Source organism: Pinus tabuliformis, chromosome 3_2, assembly GCF_031772625.1.
Source record: "Pinus tabuliformis cultivar Carrire ecotype Pingquan chromosome 3_2, CPIR1, whole genome shotgun sequence".
NCBI lineage: Eukaryota > Viridiplantae > Streptophyta > Pinopsida > Pinales > Pinaceae > Pinus > Pinus tabuliformis.
Window position 1 is genome coordinate 801,660,460 of NC_142302.1, and position 20,576 is coordinate 801,681,035.

At 39.4% G+C, this 20,576-nt stretch overlaps 1 protein-coding gene across 1 annotated transcript in view; it reads left to right on the forward strand.

Annotated features, from left to right (window-relative positions):
* The first annotated feature begins 3,250 nt into the window (after nt 1-3,250).
* LOC149183009 (cysteine synthase-like) overlaps nt 3,251-20,576 on the forward strand; it is an 85,193-nt gene continuing 67,867 nt past the window's right edge. Inside the window, exons 1-6 of the mRNA XM_089417027.1 lie at nt 3,251-3,659; nt 3,901-4,010; nt 4,174-4,231; nt 5,855-6,118; nt 6,204-6,341; nt 6,665-6,716. Of these exons, the coding sequence (XP_089273153.1) occupies nt 3,618-3,659; nt 3,901-4,010; nt 4,174-4,231; nt 5,855-6,118; nt 6,204-6,341; nt 6,665-6,716 (664 nt within the window). The 5' untranslated portion in view covers nt 3,251-3,617. The remainder of the gene's footprint in view (nt 3,660-3,900; nt 4,011-4,173; nt 4,232-5,854; nt 6,119-6,203; nt 6,342-6,664; nt 6,717-20,576) is intronic.

The following is a 20,576-nucleotide window of genomic DNA, read 5'->3' on the forward strand; positions in this document are numbered from 1 at the left end:
GAGCGTGTGTGCCTCTCAGGGTAGGGAGGCTAAAGTTGGGAGAAGAGGGAATGCCAGGTTTGCCTCTTCAATCACAACATGAGGGTCCAACTAGCTCATATCGAACTATTATGGAGAAGGGAGTGACAACAGGGGATACTGAGGGGGGGGGGAGGGTCGGGGCAGGGATAAAGAGGGAAGAGAGGGAGCACACAGAAGAAATAGGGGGAGGGTCGAAATATTGGTAGAGATAGCAAAGAAATAGATAAAAACAAAAAATTATGGGAACGAACAACAAAGAGAGCAGGCAATAGGTCCAACAACCAGTGAGGAAGGGAAGAGATCTTAGAGAGAAGCCAATGAGAGGTAAACCCCTAAGAACACAGGCTAAGGAAGGGGATAGAGGACCAAAAACTGAAATAATATGTAGAGGATGACAAATAAAACATAAAATGATGCAAAACCTGAAAATAGTTGTAGGGAAAAAGTATGAAGAGGCTGAACTTGAATAAAAATGTTCCCTAGAAAGGAGTGATAGAAAAAAATGCATAGAGTCTCCAATTGTTGAGATGCACTACAAAAATCATGGCCTATGTCTGCATGATCTCCATATGACTGCATTGACAACCCAAAACTGTAACTCTTGAAGGACTGTTGCCGTGGTTGATACATTATAAGTGTATCCAATTTCCTTCTATCAACTGCGCTATGACTTTCCTCCCACTTCTTAGCATCATAACATTGTCCCTGCCCACCTGCTACCATAATTGAAGCAATGGGTCTACTAATGTGTAATCCACCACGCCTGTGTACCTTCCCGACTGCTCGCATGCTTGTAGTCTATGTATATAAAAACTTACTAAGCTTGTATCGATTCTAATGGCGATGGGGTGGCCATGCAGGTTCCTAGGTGGGGGCAACCTGCTGCCCCTCATTACTCTTCATAGCCTTCATCACTTGCAACATATCACATGGATAATAGGCACACTCCATGGAGAAAATATTTATTAATATAAAATATAAAATAAATAATACACTAAATATGTATGATGGATGGAAGATTAGTAGTTGTTGAATCCCATCCCTTTATTCCTAGGTGTCGTCCTTTATATTTCCCTCCCTCTGCTCTTGGGTGTTTCCCTTTCTTTTATTCTAATTTCCCTTCTCTTGTTTTTCTCTCCTTATTCTTTGATTATTATTATATTTTATTGATCTCTTTTAGTGGTTGGTATGTGACTTTCTTCTTCTTCTTATTTCTTAGGTTATAATTATATTTAACTTAGCCTTAGTTTTTTATTAATATTCATTTTGTTTCATAAAATTTGGTAATCATTGCAAACGTTTTTATATACATATATATTCTTTCATATATTTTATATTTTTCTTTATTATTCACTCTTTGATTTCCTTTATTCCTTATTCCAATTATTTTTGTAATCAAATATTATTTTATATCCCCTCTTTGGATTATATTTTTCCTTTTGGAAATTATATATCATTTCTATTTATTATTTTTATGTTATTATTATTATTTTAATTAAATAATATTTTTCATTTTATTACCTATTTTTTTCTCACAAATGGGAAAACCTATCATAACTTAGTTGTGAAACCAACATTGAGGACAACCATTTCTAGCTGCGATATGCAAATGACTCATCACCATTATTCAAGAAAAACCATGCCACCTAGAATAACCCAATGGTGGTCCGTAAGGGGGCATGCTTTCACTAGATGCCTCTGGGTCCCACCTGGAATAATTGAGTGGTGGTCCGTAAGGGGGCAGGCTTTCACTAGATGCCTCTGGATCCCACCTGGAATAATTCAGTGGTGGTCTGTAAGGGGGCAGGCTTTCACTAGATGCCTCTGGATCCCACCTGGAATAATCCAGTGGTGGTTGTAAGGGGGCAGGCTTTCACTAGATGCCTCTGGGTCTTGTTTCCTTACGTCCGAGGAAGACAAGCTCTTGGCTAGGCTTTTACTCCTGCGAGATGCCTCTGGGTCCTCGGACAAGCTCTTGGCTAGGCTTTTACTCTTGTGAGATGCCTCTGGGTCTTGGAGGCCTCTGGGTCTTGTTTCCTTAAGCCCCTGAGGAAAACGAGCTCTTAGCCAAACAAAAGCAATTTTATGGCATCCAGGTCCCTTCGTTTTATTACCTATCATTTTTTTTTGGTAGGTAAGCACCCACAAGGGATTTGAACTAGTGACCTATCGCAAGAAGTGTCTTAACAATGCACCCATTCAACGTCAATCCAAAACCCCGTGGACTATTTTATTCCCTATCATTTCATTCTTTGATTATTATTTTAATTAAAATACTATATATAAAATTTCATATAAAGTAAGAATATATATATTATTATTATTTTAGAAAATTCATTGTTTCAATTTTTGAGTAGTCTCTTTAATATGTAGTAATTAGTTTCTTATTTGAAAATTTATTATTTACTATTTTCATTAATTTTTAAAAATAAATTTGGTATGATTTTATGCAATTTTTAATGTTTCTCTTGAATTTTATTATATATATATTATTCTTTTCATGCATTTTAATATTTTTTTAATAGTTTTTATAATTTATTTAATATTATATTATTTATTTTTCTGTTTGTCATGAACTAACCATAGTATCTTATTATATTTATGTGTTTTTTAATTAAATTATTATCTTTATTTTGATAATAAACTAAATAATAGAGTTCAGGTCTATGATATCAATTTAGAGAAATTTTTAGGCGAAAATCACATGGAATACAAATATTTATGTGATTTTTAAAAATCTCTCTAATAATAAACTAAGGTAAATGATTATCTTTATTTTGATAATTAACTAAAGTAAATGATTTAAAACACCCCGATATTAAAAACAATTATATGAGTTATCCAAAAAAACTTCATACACATCCCGAATCACAAAATTATATAAATAAATATATTTTCTTATATATTAAAATTTCATCTAACATCGTTATCCCATACTAAATTGAAAATAGAAAAGAAATATAGTGAAAGTAAAAAATCAAATTGCAAAACAAAGAAAAACAAATCAATAATTATATCGTTATCCCATACTAAATTGAAAATAGAAAAGAAATATAGTGAAAGTAAAAAATCAAATTGCAAAACAAAGAAAAAACCAAATCAATAATTATATATCCTGCCTTGAACGAGCATGCATAACATGGTTCTGTATTTTAATTATTAAAGTGCGTTTTTTCATGATCTGAAATAGAAAGCTAAGATTCTCAGGAAAAAATCGCTAGCTATTAACGACAGTCGCGATCAAACAGCCGGTATTTCAAAATTACAGTGCCGGTATTTCAAAATTCAACGCTTGAGCAGGAAGAACGAACAAAATTGAATATAGACCCATCCTATCTTTAAAGATCATAGAACATACCAAATGCGTACTACACTCGAATTACTCAAATACATAAAAAAAATTATGCACCTTATCGGGCTCTGATCCCTTCGGTTTGCCGAGAGTCACGAGGTCGCCGCATGCTTTTCTCGTCCCTACACCGACATTGGAAAATTTATATTATATATACCCTCGCATAAATCAGTCCTGCAACCAGGAGCGGAAGCATTTAGGAAGTTCAGATAGGCGATCTGAAGAGCTGCAAAAGAACACAGAAATGGCGAAGGACGGCATCAACATCGCTAAAGATGTGACCGATGTGAGCAATTCTTGAAAAATCCGCCTTTCACAGAGATAGATATCTGTCTTGGAATGCTTTTACAGAAAAAAGTAAACGAGATTAGGCGTTACATTCTAAAATCTAGGCATAATTGAAGTTTCCACCCTTCCAAAATGAAAAATATTTAGTTTTGAAATGTTTAATGGGATTGGGCTTTAAGTTTCAGAATTCAGCAATCTTCGATATGAGCAGTTTTACTGACGTGGCCTTATTTATACAGCTGATCGGGAAAACCCCAATGGTATATCTTAACAAAGTCGTAGATGGCTGCGTCGCCAAAATCGCAGCAAAGCTTGAGATTATGGAGCCTTGTTGCAGTGTCAAGGACAGGTATGTATGCATCTAAAATTGATATTTATATCTTCTCCTGAAATGATAGGGTAAAATTCTGAGAAAGGGGGGTTTTCTGAGAGATTTCTGCAGTAGAGTTTTGGTGGATTAATGTTTTCAAAATCCTTAACTGCTTTTTTCTATCTGCACTGTTGTTATGCAGGATTGGTTTAAGCATGATAAGCGATGCAGAGGAGAAAGGGCTTATTATTCCTGGAAGGGTACTGCCTAGTTAACTATTCTGTTATTCATGTCATGCAGTAAGCCTTTTGTGATTGAAATATTTTTGAATTATTGTTATTATTACTATTAGAGTAGTTTGTCTGTTTAAATCCATTTCGGGACTTCCTGTACGATAAGAAGTTTTATTTATTTTTTCGAGGCTTTCGCCAGTTTGGTTGTAGGCCTTTTGAAACGCACTTGTTTTCACACAACCAATTAGAAAAAACATCCAGCTTTAAAAAAAAGCTTTCCTCTGAAAGGTGATTAACCCACAACAGTGAAAATTGCGGCTGTACATATCATACATGTGTGAAAATGGGAATGATTATTACTAATTCGTATGCTCTCTACCTTTAAATATTCATCACATAGGAGGTTTTATGGGCATGGGGATATCGGAGGATTTTGGTAAATATTAATGACACAGGAGGAGGTTTTATGGGCATGTGGAGATAGAAGGGAAAGGGGTAACATAAAGTGCTGCTTGCCAAGGATTTTCACAAAGAAGTACTGCCAGTCAAGTATTTACACGGAGGAGGAAAATTGGGGCTGTATTTGTCATGCAGGTGCGAAAATGGGAATGCTTATTACTAGCTAATATGGTCTCTAACTACGATCTTCTCTTTTTGTTATATTCATGGCATTGATCTTATGGGACGGGGATAGCGGGGGAATTTGGTAAATATTTCTGACATGGGAGGTTTATGGGCATGTGGGGATAGCAGGGAAAAGTGGCACCATAGAGTGCTGCCAGCCAAGGGTTTTCACAAAGGAGGAGTACGGCCAGTCAAGGATTTACACAATGGATGAATACTGCCAGGCAAGGATTTGCACAGAGGAAACTGCCATGATGTTAGTAGAAGAGCCACTATGTCTATGGATACCACCAATTGACATAAAGATCATGGTATTGGGGTTTATATGTCACCTTTGAAAATTCTCACAATCAATACGGGATAGAAAAGATATGATTACTAAATATATGTGTAATCTGGAAGTAATCACATATTTCCTGAAGCTTTTGACAACCCATATTGATGTGCATTCTCATATTTTTTGGTCATGGTTAGCAAACAATAGATAGCCACGAAATAGTGTCAGCGCTCCTCAATTTTTTATTTATTTTAATTTCCATGTGATTGCTTAAGTTCTTTATCTTGTCCAATAGGTGTGTTGGGATGCTTTTTTTGGTCCCTAATCTGTCTGACCCTGAGTGATTATATATTAGAAACCTATACTTATTCAACGTAGTTGTTGTGATGTATTGGGCTATTACCTTGTAGTCCTTTTTTTTGGTTTAATGTTTTATTTGTGGAAATCTATAACTAGATATCCTAGATAACATTTTTACTATTTTCCACGAAATCTAATGTTTGAGGCAGAGCTTTGTTCTTTGATACAATTTATTGTTATTTATGTTGCATTTAATATAATTCTATGTATTTGCTAATGCTCGTTTATATGATTTTAGTGCTCACCTTTCAGTTTTAGCTGCAATTCTCATATCTGAAAATCCTTGTATACTCCTTTGTTTCGTTTGCCGCTGCATCTTATATGTCTCTTTCGGATGGTAACTATATTATAGGCAATACAATAATTGTTTTTGTTCTTGTAATATGCAGAGTGTTTTGGTGGAGCCTACGAGTGGCAATACAGGAATAGGCCTTGCATTTATAGCCGCTGCAAAGGGATATAAACTTATTCTTACTATGCCGTCTTCTATGAGTATAGAGCGTAGGGTCTTACTGCGAGCTTTTGGAGCTGAATTGGTCCTTACAGATCCTGCCAGGGGTATGAAAGGTGTTGTACAGAAAGCAGAGGAAATAGTAGAAAAAACTCCTAATGCTTATATGCTTCAGCAGTTTGAGAACCCTTCTAATCCAAAGGTAATTTGATCACTTGAAACTAAACTACGAGCTTTGCTAAAATTAGAAAATATGTCTTATTCAATTTTTTTTGGTGGCTTTGCAGATTCACTATGAAACTACTGGACCTGAGATTTGGCAAGACACTGCTGGCCAAATAGATGCTTTTGTTTCTGGTATTGGAACAGGGGGTACGATTACTGGTGCAGGGCGTTATCTGAAGGAGAAGAAGCCAGAGGTCAAGGTTAGTTTTCCTGATTGATACATACATGGAGTTGAGTTTGCCTGAATAACAAGTTTAGTCATTTTTCTATTTTTTGTTTATATGATGGTGGGGTAACTACAATTGTTTATGAAAAATAACAGTAGTGATGGATCAGGTGATGCCTGTAATACATGGTACCTTAGTTACTCCAACATAAATTGGAATGAAAGCCTAACCTAAAGTGTTATGTGTTTATCACTGTCAACTCCATGTTGGGATCATAAACATGAGATCATCTCTCTCCTTGTTTGTTTTGAACTATGTATTGAGTCGTGTATAATAATTGCTGCGTATTTTGGCAGATCTATGGTGTGGAGCCAATTGAGAGTGCTGTTATATCTGGAGGCAAGCCAGGTATGTTAACTTTTAATATCAGGTTTACCTCAGCAATTATTTTATTCTCAGAAAATTATTTACTCCAATAAATTCTGAAAACTGCTGGAAAATAAATTCACTGTATTTTTAACTTCTCAATAAAAATTATGCAGCAGAAATTAATAGGAAAATGACCACAACAACGGCAGAATCTTTCTACCCAACAGTCTCCCTCCACTTTTATTAATCAGGAAAATTTGGGGCCTTGAGCCACAGAGAAATACACAGAAATTACAACAAATATTTGAACTTGGAAATGGCCTATTGGGTTTTTGGCCCGAGGTAATCAGTTGCTCTTTAAGATGACTTGGCCTTGGCAAATTTCATCCCCCACTTAAAATAATTCAGCCTCCACTGTATGGCTGCGCTCCTGAAGAATTTTGGTCTCTTGGTTGAAGTCTCAACCTCCTTCTTTGCCAGTTGGAAATCTTGAACTCTTTCTCCAAGTCTTGTCCTGCACAAAATATCGGCCTTTAGTTTTCTCCAATTCTTGTCCTCTCGAGTCTCTCATCAAACTTGACCCTCACAAATTCTCCTTCTGGAAAACCCTTCTGCACACTTTCTTCTTGTCTTCAGTCATTGAGTCTCTCACTCCTTGAAAAAATCTCTTCCTCAAACACAATGTGTTTTCACCTCTCCCTTATGCTTATTTTATAATTTCATCTTGAGCTAAATCCCTAACCCTCAATCTCCAAAGTGATAGATGGCTAGGATTAATTCCTAACCCACTTAGATCAGTGGTAGAGATTGGATTTATGTCACTTAAATAATTAAATTATTTATCCTTAAAAATTTAGCCCAATAGCCAACATTAATCAATTAAATAAATTATCATAACAACACTTACTCCTCTCGAGCAAACACATAAAGGGGCAATTTGACATCTTTTGCATCCTAAGACACCAGTCCTATGCAAAAGCACCTGTCCGAGCTAATAACAATGACACTCCCTCCTAGGGAGAAAGGTGTTTTACACCACCCCCAACTTATCCATATAGAAAATAGACTTCCCTTTCATCAATGGCTTCATGAGAATATTTGCAACTTGCTCGTTTGTAGATATGTATTGAAGCTTCACATCTCCTCTCTGGACTTTGTCTTCGGTGAAGTGATACTTGATCTCTATATGCTTTGACTTGTCATACAACACTGGATCCTTTAAGAGATTGATGTTACTTTGATTGTCGTAGCGAATAACAGTCGGATCCAATTCTAGACCAAAAAACCCCGTGAACATCTTGCAAAGCCAAATAGCCTCACAACTAGCCAAACTCGTAGCCATATATTCGATCTTTGTCGAATTGGATGCCGCTAAACTCTGCTTCTTGCTAAACCATGAGATAATTGATGATCCCAAATTGAAGTAGCACCTTGAGGTGCTTTTCTGATCGGCTGCACTCCTAGCTCAATTTGAATCTCTATAGCCCACTAATTGCACTCCATCTCTGACATACCTGAGTCCATACACCACTGTACCTTGTGTTGAGAAATCAATAGGGCTTAAATTGGAGTGATTTCTCTTTAAATTGATGACTGCTTGTGATGTTCTTTTACTTTTCTTTATGATTAGCTTCTTCTCTTATTATTATAATGTTCTTATCATCAAACAACTATCAAAACATGAAGATCAATAGAACAAATGGACACAAGACGTAGGCTACTAGCCAAGGCCAAAACCTCTCGTAGAAAGGAAAACCCACAAAAATCTCCTTCTTATAGAATCTTCAAATGACGAATTCCAAGACGAAGTCAACCTTCTTGAGGATATGATTCTTTTCATCAAGTCAATCCAAGTCAAATCTCTTCCAAATGCTCAATTTCGACCCTTGATCTGGATTGGATCATTATATTATTTGTCACCCATCTTGATGCATTTGGAGTGGAAAAAGTGGAAGAATCAGCACATGGGACTATTTTTATTGGCGAGACCCAGTTTGGTAAAACGGGGTCTGAAACCTTTTGGGAGCGTTTTGAGGCTTCAAACGTTTGCCCCCCAGCGGAGCACCTTTTCATGCTATTCTACACACAGAGAGCTTTCCAACGGCACAAGAATCACGTCAATCGGAGTCCGTATGCAAAAGTTATGCCAATCAGAAGTTGACCTTCCTGTTTTCACACCTATAGTTTGGGAGGATGCTGTGTCAACCCCCATTATTCATGGAAAATGGGCTAGCCATGTGTTTGTGATGTAATAAAAGCTAAAAACTCTAGAAGAGTCTATTTTATAACTCTAGTTAAGAGTTGTAGTCAAAATTAACCACTAGTAGGCTATCGGGTTGTGTTATAACCGGGCCACTAGGAGGAAGAGGCATTCCATTTTTTTGAGAGCATTTTGTTCCATAGCAGAGCAAAGATAGCTAGGAGAGATAGGAGGTAGAGCACACAGAGAGGATCTGTGCATTGTAGTAGCCCACGGGCCATAGGCATTACTTTTTTTGTACCTGAAGCCATATTTCCAGACAAAGAAAGAGAGCGAACCGACCTCACCTTCTAGCTGGGTTTTCTCCCGAAAGGGTTTCCCAGAGAGCATATCTTGTGTCTTATGTGTGTGTGTGTGTGAGCTTGTTTTTCGATCTCTACTTTTCTGCATAATTTATATTTACATGCATGCACTAATTACAACAAAATCTATAGATCTTAAAGTTTAATAAAACTGTATTAGTGTAGAATCTTAGATTTTTTTAATATAATATTATCAGATCTGTTGTGACGAACTATCTAGTGGAATATCCAAGGTAGTCTGCTGATCAACCCCCAACAACAAACTTTGACCCTCTTGCAATCCACTGCAACTTCGCATGTGTGAGAGATTAAGGCTCATTTAGGCTTCCTCCTTCCTTTGCTTGGGCTTCTTCTTCTTCAAAGGTTTGTAGATGATCAAGTTGACTTATTTACTTTAGATTTCGTACTTTCTTGGATAGACCAGAAATTTCGTCCTTGTAGTTGCAAAAACCCTAGTCTCCTTCGCACGTATGAGAGATAGAGTAAAAATTAGAATTTTGTCTTTCCATATTTCTTCTAGATCTTTGCTCGCCTTATTTCTTCTTCTCTTCGCTTCCTTGATTGGATGGGTGAATGGATCTCCAAATGAGGTTGATTGGTCTTCTATATATAGTCTTTTGAGGAGGACGAATAGCCCTAGTGAGGTTGTCTCTGCCAAAATGACTTGGCCTTGGAGGGGTAAAACTTCATTTTTGACTTAAAATTAAATACTTTGATTTGATATAAAATTCCCAATGGGGTCTTTTACATAAGATATTGACTCTTTGACCTTTAGGCAAAACCCTAGAAGCACTAAATGGGTGCTTTGACCTAAAAAAAATAACCTTGATCATGAAATCTATGCTAAAATAATAATAATAATGATGATTTTTCTTTTTACAAAATATACAAAATCAAGAGTACATGACATATTATGAAGACTGAACCTAGTTACATTTTTCAACACCTCGAAGATACTTGAACACTTGCTTGATTGCCACTCATTGAACCTGCCTTGGCTCCACCCTAAACTGGCTTAGTCTATTCAAAACTAAGTAATATCTGGCCTAGTGTTGACTAGATATATTAAGGAACATATCAACTACCTATACATTGTAGGATCCACCAATTGACCCTTAGAAGCACTTAGCTTCCTAGAGTTGGTAGTCATGGGTGTTGGAAAAAACCTACAATCCTCCATCTTGAACTTTTGTAGGATCTCAACTGCGTTCTTTTCTTGTCCAAGGAAGATCTCTCTTGTGTGTTGTCACACCTCCAATCCCAATAAGTAATGCATCATGTTGACGTCCTTTATTTCAAACTTTGTTACAAGATCCCACTTGCACATCTCTATGAGCTTCTCTTACCTTGTGAGAAAGAGGTCATCAATATGCAACACTATAATGAGTGGATCATCTCCAACAACTATGTAGTACAAGTTGGGATTCACTATTGATTTCTGGCAGCATCGGATGTGGTCTAAGCCTCAAAATTTGCAGGGAGGCTAGGACACATGTATTCCAGAATACCCACAAATCATTTTGGGAAATTCCACCTGGAGACAATTTTATTAAAATAATTAATTATTTGTAATGGATGCTTAAGTCTAATCTTAGGAAATTAAAATAATTAAAGGGTATTAATAAAACTGGGTGTGAATCTTCTAGAAAAAGACGGAGAACGAGTCAATATGATCTGAGCCGTTGATTAGAATTTAATTTGGGCCGTTGCTTATTCAACGAGAAGATTATAAGGAATTCGATGGGCATTTGGAAAACACACCAGGCAGATATTCAGTTGCCCAAGTAAATTGATTTTCTCATTGGTTGAAGTTCGGCAAGAGGAATTTGAATTAGAGGGTGAGTTGCAGGTGAGAGGGTATCAACAATAGTCAAGAGTGCAGGAAATGACAGGGTATCAACAATAGTCGAGAGTGCAAGAAGTGATAGGAAGAGGCAGCATAGAAGAGGGACGTAGATCACCAGTGCAAAAGCAGTGATGTAGGGACAACACAGAGGGTGACGCAGTGTGGCTAGCGTGAGGGCAGCAGGTCCTCTCAGGTGTCAGAAATTCACTATGGAGTGGAGAAATTTGTTTGTAAAATTTCTCTCAGTGATTCTTCTTCTATTCTGCTATCTGTAGATTGTACATGAGATTTTGTTGAAGAATAATAAAAGAAACCCTCATCTGCTGCACCGATTTTCCCACATTGGGTTTTTTCGAGGACAGTTTTCCAAAAATAATTGTGTTAATGTGTTATTGTTGTGCTAGTATTTTCCTTACATTTATTTTCCACAGTAATTAATTTGTGAAGATTGCAGTGTATGTATTTCGATATTTGTCGTAGACAACTGCAAATAATTTGTTTCAGTAAATTAACAAATAGAAGAAATATTATCAGTTGTTGCAGTAGGATTTGGAATTTTTGGATTTTCACATGGTATCGAAGCATAGACAGGAGGCAGGAGAGATCTAGTGTAGAAGAAAAGGGAGCAACGTAGCACTGCGTAAGCAGTTGCTTGAAGTCCCCAGAAGGCTGCGCAGTCCTTGGGCTAGGCAGGTAAGATTTCAAGGGAGAGTTAATTCTCTGAGTGAGTCGGCAGAGAATCAATCTCCAAATCGAAGGGTTGTCAGAGGCAGAGGGAGCAGTTGTGGTTCTTTTGTAGAGCAAATCTCCAACTAAAACACAGTGTCTTGCAGTAGTAAGTACAACGTTGAGAAGGAGAATAACACAAAACAACATGGATAGTCAAGATGTATTATCTTCCAGATTGGAAGAAGAATTCACATGTTTGTCAAGTTCAACATCAACAGGTGTTTGGTATATTGATAGCGGGGCTTCAACTCACATGACTGGAGTACAAGAGTACTTCTCTAGCTATCAAGAAGAGCAGATGGACTTCCAAATCACTATGGGAAACAAAACGAAGTGTATTCTAGTAGGGAGAGGCACCATAGTGTTTTAGACGTAAGCAGGAACCAACATAAAAGCCACTAATGTACTACATGTGCCAAGGTTAGGAATGAATCTTATTTCAGTGTCCCAATTACAAGACAAGGGTTATGATGTATACTTCATTGGAAGGAAGGTGTATGTCAAACATCCTAGCTGGAAGAAGATGAGACAAATTGGAGCTCGAAGCAACAAATTGTATAGATTGCAGCTCAAATCTCCAATGGCACTGATAGGCAATAATCATAATGGTGAAAAGGAACTGAATGAACTATGGCACAGGTGAATGGGACACTTACACCATGGAGCACTGAGGATGCTCAGAGAGATTGTTACAGGAGTTCCAGTCCTCAGTACTGAGCATGATGATGTATGCAAAGGATGCGTACTAGAGAAATACACTAAAGCAACTTTTCCCAGAAGTGACAATAGAGCAAGAGGTGTGTTGGGATTGATACACTCAGATATTTGTGGTCCGATGTCCACGAAATCTCTTAGCAGTGGCGAGTACTTTGTCACCTTTATTGAATGATCACTCAGAAAATCCTGGATCTATTTTTAAAGACCAAGGATGAGGTATTTGATCGGTTTAGAGCGTTGAAGGCTCTCGTACAAAACATGACAGGGAAAAAGATAAAGGTATTTTGTTCAGATAATGGTGGAAAATATACAGATAAAAATTTCACAGATTTTTGTGCAAAGGAGGGCATCAAAAGAGTGGACAACTCCATAAAATCCACAACAGAATGGAATAGCGGAGCAGAAGAATAGAACTATCCTATGTTATATGACCAGGACTTGGCTAGATTCTTATGGGCAGAGGCATGCAACACAACGGTGTATATCTAGAATAGAACTCCTCACAGAGCATTGGGGAAGAAAATGCCTGAAGGAGTCTTCACAGGGAAAAAGCCAGAGGTGAGTCATCTCAGGATATTCGGAAGTGTGGCATATTGTCACATTCCAGACGAGAAGCGTAGTACGTTGGATCAAATTGTAAAAAAGGGGTACCTCGTAGGGTATAGCGAGACCTCAAAAGCATACAAATCTACATTCCAAGTAGTAGGAAAATTGTAGTAAGATGAGATGCAAAGTTCATGGAAGATAGAGCTTTTAGGAAATCTTGAGAGATGCCAGCAGAAGATCAGTCAACAAATGTTCCATTAGTCCAACAACAGTAGGGGCAGCAGGAAGGACAAGCAGGAGGACAAATATCAGGATCGAGTACTGTAACCAGCACCAGTATTTCCTCAGGAGTAGGAGATCCAGGTAGTTCTTAGCAGATGGAACAACAGGAACAGGAGGAGGATTTGATTGAGCCTCCCACCACTAGTGGTAGAACTAGCAGGGAAGTACGACAGACGCTGAGGGACACAGAGGAGTTTGTCAGAGCTCCTAGAACCGACAAGAGGCAGCGTAGACAACTTGACAGGTACCAAGCCTTGGTAGCACAGGTTGAAGAACCCTCCAGTTTTCAGGAAGTCATACAACACCAAGTTTGGGTGGATGCCATGGTAGAAGAGTACAATTCTATCATGACGAATGATGTCTGGGAAGTGGTACCTAGACCAGAGGATAGATCAGTTGTAGGATCAAGGTGGATCTACAAGATCAAGTACACTGTAGATGGTAGTATAGAGAAGTATAAGGCTAGGTTTGTGGCAAAGGGGTATGCACAAAAGGAAGGAATAGAGTATGAGGAGACCTTCACCCTAGTCGCTAGATATAACTCTATCAGATCTGTTATATCCCTAACAGCTCAAATGGGATGGGAGATTCACCAGATGGATGTTAGGATAACATTCTTGAACGGGGTGATAGAATAAGAGGTGTATATAGAATAGCCTGAAGGCTTCAAGACTCATGAAAAGAGAACTCATATATGCAGGTTAAAGAAAAGCCCCCTGTATGGGCTCAAGTAGGAACCCAGAGCATGGTATGATCAGATTGATAGTTACTTGCAGCAGTTGGGGTTCATCAAGAGTGATGTTGATCCCAATCTCTACTATCTAATGCTGGAGAATGAGCCACTTATTCTGGTATTATATGTAGATGACTTATTTCTAATAGGGTCATCTGGGCTCATAAAGGACTGCAAGAAGAATCTTGAAGTAGAATTCGACATGAAGGATATGGGGTTGATGCATTATTTTCTAGGCTTGGAAGTTTGGCAAAAGAATGGGGAGATCTTCCTTGGACAAGGAAGATATGCTACAGAGATTTTGAAGAGATTCAGAATGCAGGATTGTCGGCCCATGGCTACGCCTATGATCACCAACTGGAAGAAAATAGATGCATTAGGAGACAAGGAAGTGGACCCCACCTTGTATAGACAGCTCATTGGGTTGCTCATGTATTTGGTCAACACTAGGCCAGACATTTGTTTTGCTGTCAACACCCTTACTCAGTTCATGGTGGAACCGAAAGGGTACATTGGGCAGCAGTTAGGCACATTCTTAGATACGTGCGTGGAGCAGTTGGATATGGGTTGAAATACACCTGAGGAGATGACGTCAAATTGAATGGATTCACAGATGTAGATTGGGCAGGTAGTTCAGTAGACTAGAAAAGTACCTCTGGATATTGCTTCAGCGTTGGATCAAGAATGATGTCTTCGTGTAGCAAGAAGCAAAAGTCAGTAGCTCTGAGCTCAGTAGAAGTGGAATATATTGCAGCCAACACAGCTATGTGCGAAGCTATATAGCTTAGAAAACTGCTTGTGAGTTTGTTTAGGAAGAGGATGGAAGCGACCAATGTTTACTACGATAACCAGAGTTGTATCAAACTCTCTGAGAATCCAGTATTTCATGATCGGTCGAAACACATTAATATCAGATGTCACTTTATCAGAGATTGTGTTCAGCGTGGGGCAGTACAACTGCAGTATGTCTCCACAGGAGAATTGGTAGCAGATGTACTTACAAAGGCTCTAGGAAGAGCTAAGTTCATCTAGTTCAGGGAGAAGATGGGTATGGTAGAGAACCCATTTCAATAGTAGAAACAAATGGTTTCTCAATTGCAACAACAACAGATGAGAGGGAGTTGCAATGTAGATGCAGTAGTTGGCAGTAATATGCAGGGAAAACAACATCAGAGATGCAACATTTGTGCAGTAGTTGGTGGATAATGATATCAGACATCAACAACACAGAGGGAGATGATACAAAGTTAGGGTGATGCTTCAGCAGGGTGTTGCATTACTAGAGCACATTTCTCGCTAAGAGGAAGTGTTGGTTTCTGGTAGCATCGGATGTGCTCTAAGCCTAAAAATTTGTAGGAAGGCTATGACACATGTGTTCTAGAATACCCAGAAATCATTTTGGGAAATTCCACTCGGAGACAATTTTATTAAAATAATTAGTTATTTTTAATGGATGCCTAAGTCTAGACTTAGGAAATTAAAATAATTAAAGGGTATTAATAAAATTGGTGTGAATCTTCTAGAAAAAGATGGAGGTCGAGTTAATATGATTTGAGCCATTGATTAGAATTTAATCTGGGCCGTTGATTATTCAACGAAAAGATTATAAGGACTTCGATGGGCATTTGGAAAACGCACCAGGCCCAAGTAAATCAATTTTCTCACTAGCTGAAGTTTGGCAAGAGGAAATCGAATCAAAGGGTGAGTTGGAGGTGAGAGAGAGAGGGTATCAACAATAGTCGAGAGTGCAGAAAACGACATGAAGAGGCAATGTAGAAGAGGGACGTAGATCACCAACGCAGAGGGAGTGACGTAGGGACAACTTAGTCACTGCGCAGAGGATGATGCAGTGTGGCTAGCGTGAGGGCAACAGGTCCTCTCAGGTGTCAAAAATTCACTGTGGAGTGGAGAAATTTGTTTGTAAAATTTCTCTCAGTGATTCTTTTTCTATTTTGCTATCCATAGATTGTACATGAGATTTTACTGAAGAATAATAAAAGAAACCCTCATCTGCTGCACTGATTTTCCCACATTGGATTTTTCCAGGGACAATTGTCCAAAAATAACTGTGTTAATGTGTTATTGTTGTGCTAGTATTTTCCTTACATTTATTTTCTACAGTAATTAATTTGTGAAGATTGCAATGTATGTATTTCGATATTTGCCGTAGACTATTGCAAATAATTTGTTTCAGTAAATTAACAAATAGAAGAAATATTATCAGTTTTTTTTTTTGGTCTGAATTAAGACTAAATCTATTAAGAAAAGAAATATGGTACAAACAGAGCTTACAAAGAAGCGAAGCTAAGGAGCAAGGGAGCCGGAAATGATATGATATCAACCTCGGTCCCAAAAACAACCACGGCACAAGCAGAAGATAACAGAGAGGAACAAAAAGAACGAGCTGGTCTAGGGAGTCTACCCAGCATGGGCAGAATCTTCCAATCTACATTTTTTTCCTTTCTTTTTGCTGACTTTGACCCAACCAAATGGATCTGGCTGGACCGGAACTACTTGCAGACTGATCTGAGCTAAAGGAGGAGACTCCTTGTCTGAATCAGAAGGCGAAGACTCATGAGGACGTTTTTGCAAGAACAGAGGCGCAGAAGGATCCATGGCGCTGGCTGAGGGCGGGTCCTTCGGTTGCTCCAAATTCTCCTCGTCCACTTCCAAGTCCTCCTCATCAGAGCTAGAGGACTCTATGTCATCCATAGGGGGTCTGTCACAAGGTTTCCAACTCTTGGATTTGGATTTGCGAGTGAAATTCTTCTTTTTGTCGAGGAACGCTACACATGTGTTCTGGAGATGCCCTGTCTGATGGCAATGGCGACACCTGAAGGTTGTATTCTCATAGTCCAAAGTTTGCGTCCAATGGAAGTCCCCGACTTTGAGGATGATCTGATCTGGCAGCCCTTTACTGATGTCTATTTCTGCACAAATTCTGCCATAGGTGTATATTCCTTTCTCCCCCCTTGAGGTATCTGTTGCCAGGAAGCGGCCAAGGGTGTCTCCGATTCCCTGAAAGACAACAAAATGCCATAGATGCGCAGGGAGATTTGGAAGCCTGACCCAGATAGGAAGCTTGGAGATGACTGCAGTGGAGGGGTCAAAGTCTGGGAACCAGGGGGAGAGGAAAAGTCCAACTGATCCCCAGAACCAGGGGCCACCCGTTAAGTCTTTTTGGTAATCTTCGTTGAACGCAATGACTACAATAAAGAAGCCTTTCGAGTAGAAGACGACTTTGCAGTTGGTGGTCCAATTAGAATGGATCCACTGGTATAGATCAGCAGTGCGGGGCCATAGGCCATTAAATCTGCAGATGAGGGCTTTTTCTGCAAATGTCTGGTATTGATCATCCAAAGATGGACGAGTGATTTCAATGGCAAGGGTTTCCTCCATTTTGTCCACCAAGAAGGGTTTGGGAGCCTCGGCGGATTGGGCAGGGTTCTTGGCAGGCTGTGTATGTACTGCATCTTTGTATGAGAAACCTTTGGAGGCAGAGGATTGCCCGACTGCCCCTCCCCTTAGTCGAAGGGATAGGATCAGTGTGGCATTTCTTTCAATATTATGAAAGGCAGATTGTTATCAAGCTGCTTACCAACAAAGAGGAGCCGCAGAAGGGAGGAAGGGATCCCCAACCTCAGTTCGAGAATCTTTGAGAGATGGCGCACTGTGAAAGACGGCTGGACTTCTAGGAGCAGGGTTTTGCCAGTCAGAAGAATTATCTGAATCTGGAAACTCGCTTGCTGGAAATGAGTAAGATCTCGGCTGCCTGAAAGAGGAATCGAGGTTGAAACATTCAGATCCCAGATGCTCCTTCTAGGCAGATCCAGGAAGCTTGGAAAGTTCTGAAAATGAGATGCGGAGTATCGACCATTCCGGGGAGGCAGAGCACGGCTTTTGTTAACCCTGGCTGGGTTTACTTCTTCTTCTGAGCGGATCCGGTGCGAAATGCTGGATAATCTTCGGCATCTGCGTCCGACGACCACCACAGCCTCGGCCTTTCCTGTGGCTCTCGATTTCCCCTGTTGCTGAATCTTTGCAGGGCGAGCAATACCGGGGCCATTCCTGCGGCCTTTCCTGTTGCGGCGCCATTGGAGGGAGCGGGGGCTCGGCTTCAGACGCCCCATTCCCAGAACCCGAGCACCAGAAACCCTACTCGAAGCATTTCGTGCTGCCATCACTTCCTGTACCTTCGTTCTATGGCTCCTTCGACCCCCTTTTAGCCCTATGTATTAACATTATCTGAAGAAATATTATCAGTTGCTGCTGTAGGATTTTGGAATTTCTGGATTTTCACATCCACCTCACTCTTGGTGAAGCCCATGCTTAGTAGATACCCAACAATCCTTGAGTACAATGCTCTAGGTTCCTGTTTGAAACCATATAATGCTTTCTTTAACTTGCATACATGAGAATCTCTTCCAAGTACCTTAAAATCTTCTGATGTAATCCTCCATCCCATTTCTGAAGTAATAAATATCATGACCTTGATAAAAGTGTATTTGACGATTGGAGCAAATGTCTCCTCATAGTCCTCTCCCTCCTTTTGGGAAATCTCTCTCACCATGAACCTAGCCTCATACTTCTCGATGCTTCCATCTACAACATGTTTGATCTTGTATATCCACTTGGAACTGACCACTGATTTTTCCTTTGGCCTCAAAATGATGTCCCACACATTATTCTTCATGATGGAGGCATACTCCTCCACCATGGCATCTCTCCAAACCTGCTGGCTTGTTGCCTCCTTATAACTGTTAGGCTCAGAGCCAACAACGTTACTCATGAGTGCCATGTAACTAGAAAATTGTTTCGGTGACGTGCTTTCCTTGACATCCTCTTAGGAGCTTCCACATTCTCCTGAGCATCCCTAAGAGTCTGCTCTAGCCATCTTGGCTTCCTCCTAATAGAAGTAGAAGTTGCCTCTTGCTCCTGATTTGATGGCTGAGTACTCATTGTTGTTGTTGCTGGTCTCTCAACCTTCGAAGCCTCTTGCTACCAATCATCTGCCTTCACTGGTGTTGAATCATGTAACTTTCTCAAGGCCTTGTGCACCTCAAACCTCACGTCCCTGCTCATTGTAGTCTTCCCTTCCGATGGGATGTACACCTTGTATGCCTTCGAAGTCTCATTGTACCCTACAAAAATGTCCTTCAATTTTAAGGGCTCTAACTTGGTCCTCTTCTCAGATGGTACATGGATATACACTACACCTGGGACGTCGAAATGCCCCACCTTCAGTTTCACTCTCGTGGACACCTTCTTAGGAGTCTTGTCCCTAAGAACTTGTGAGGACTCTTGTTTTGAATGTAGATTGTCATGTCACATGCTTTTTCTCATAGGAATGTAGGGAGATCCTGATCATGAATCATGGCTTTGGTAGCCCTGATGATGGCCCTAATTTTCCTCTCAACTACTCCCTTCTGTTGTAGGTTGTAAGGAATTGTCAACTCCTCCCTTATACTGCCTCTCTACAAAAGTCCTTGAACGCATTAGAGGTATACTCACCCTTACTTTTCGATCTGAGGACTTTGACCTTCCTCCTTTTTCGGTTTTCCGTGAGAGATTTGAACTCCTAAAACTTGCTGAAGACCTCATATTTGGTCTTCATGAACTAGATCTATGTCCTCCTAGAACAATCATCCATAAAGTTTACATAATAGTTTTAACCATTCAAGGACCCCATTAACATAGTACCACATATGTTTGAATGCACTAGATCCAATAGTCACTTGGACCTAAAATCTTTCCTTGGGAAAGTTGTCTTGGCAATACTTCCCCAAAGCTCACCCTTTTTAAACACCTTGTTGCACCACACTAAACTTCAGAAGACCAGTGACGATCTCTCGTAATATAGGTAGAGCCCGTGATGCAAACATGCCAGCCTCTTGTGCCACAACTTACAAGTTGTCATTGCATTGCACTAATGCTAGGACCCTTCTCTTCTTCCAATCACTTGGCTCATGCTCGAATTGGAATCCCTCAACCTGACAAGTACCTTTCCATCATGGAAGCACACATTGTGCCCCTTGTCTTCCATGGTTGAGACTACTAGAAGATTCTTGGTCAACCTTGGTACAAATAAAATTTCTATCAAATCTCTAACTGAAATTGGGTGCTACCAATTCCCCCCCCCCTTGCACACTTGGCATTGTTGCCAAGCTCCACATGTAGGCTGTAGCTTTTAGTCTGTCTCCGACATATTGTTGAACAAATCATGTGATCGAGAAGCACCACTGTCCATGAATCACACACATGCACACTCATACATTTAACAGTAGGCATTAATGAGTACATAACGATTTCCAACGGCAAGTAATATCTTCAACAGTAATATGACTCCATAGGTTAGGGCTAACTACCCAAAGAAAAATATTTCACAAATACACTTTTGATTTACAATGCCAAAAACTAGTACTGTAGTTCACATTAACAACACCTAATTCTATTGTACTTAATAATTCACTATCTACTTGCTGTT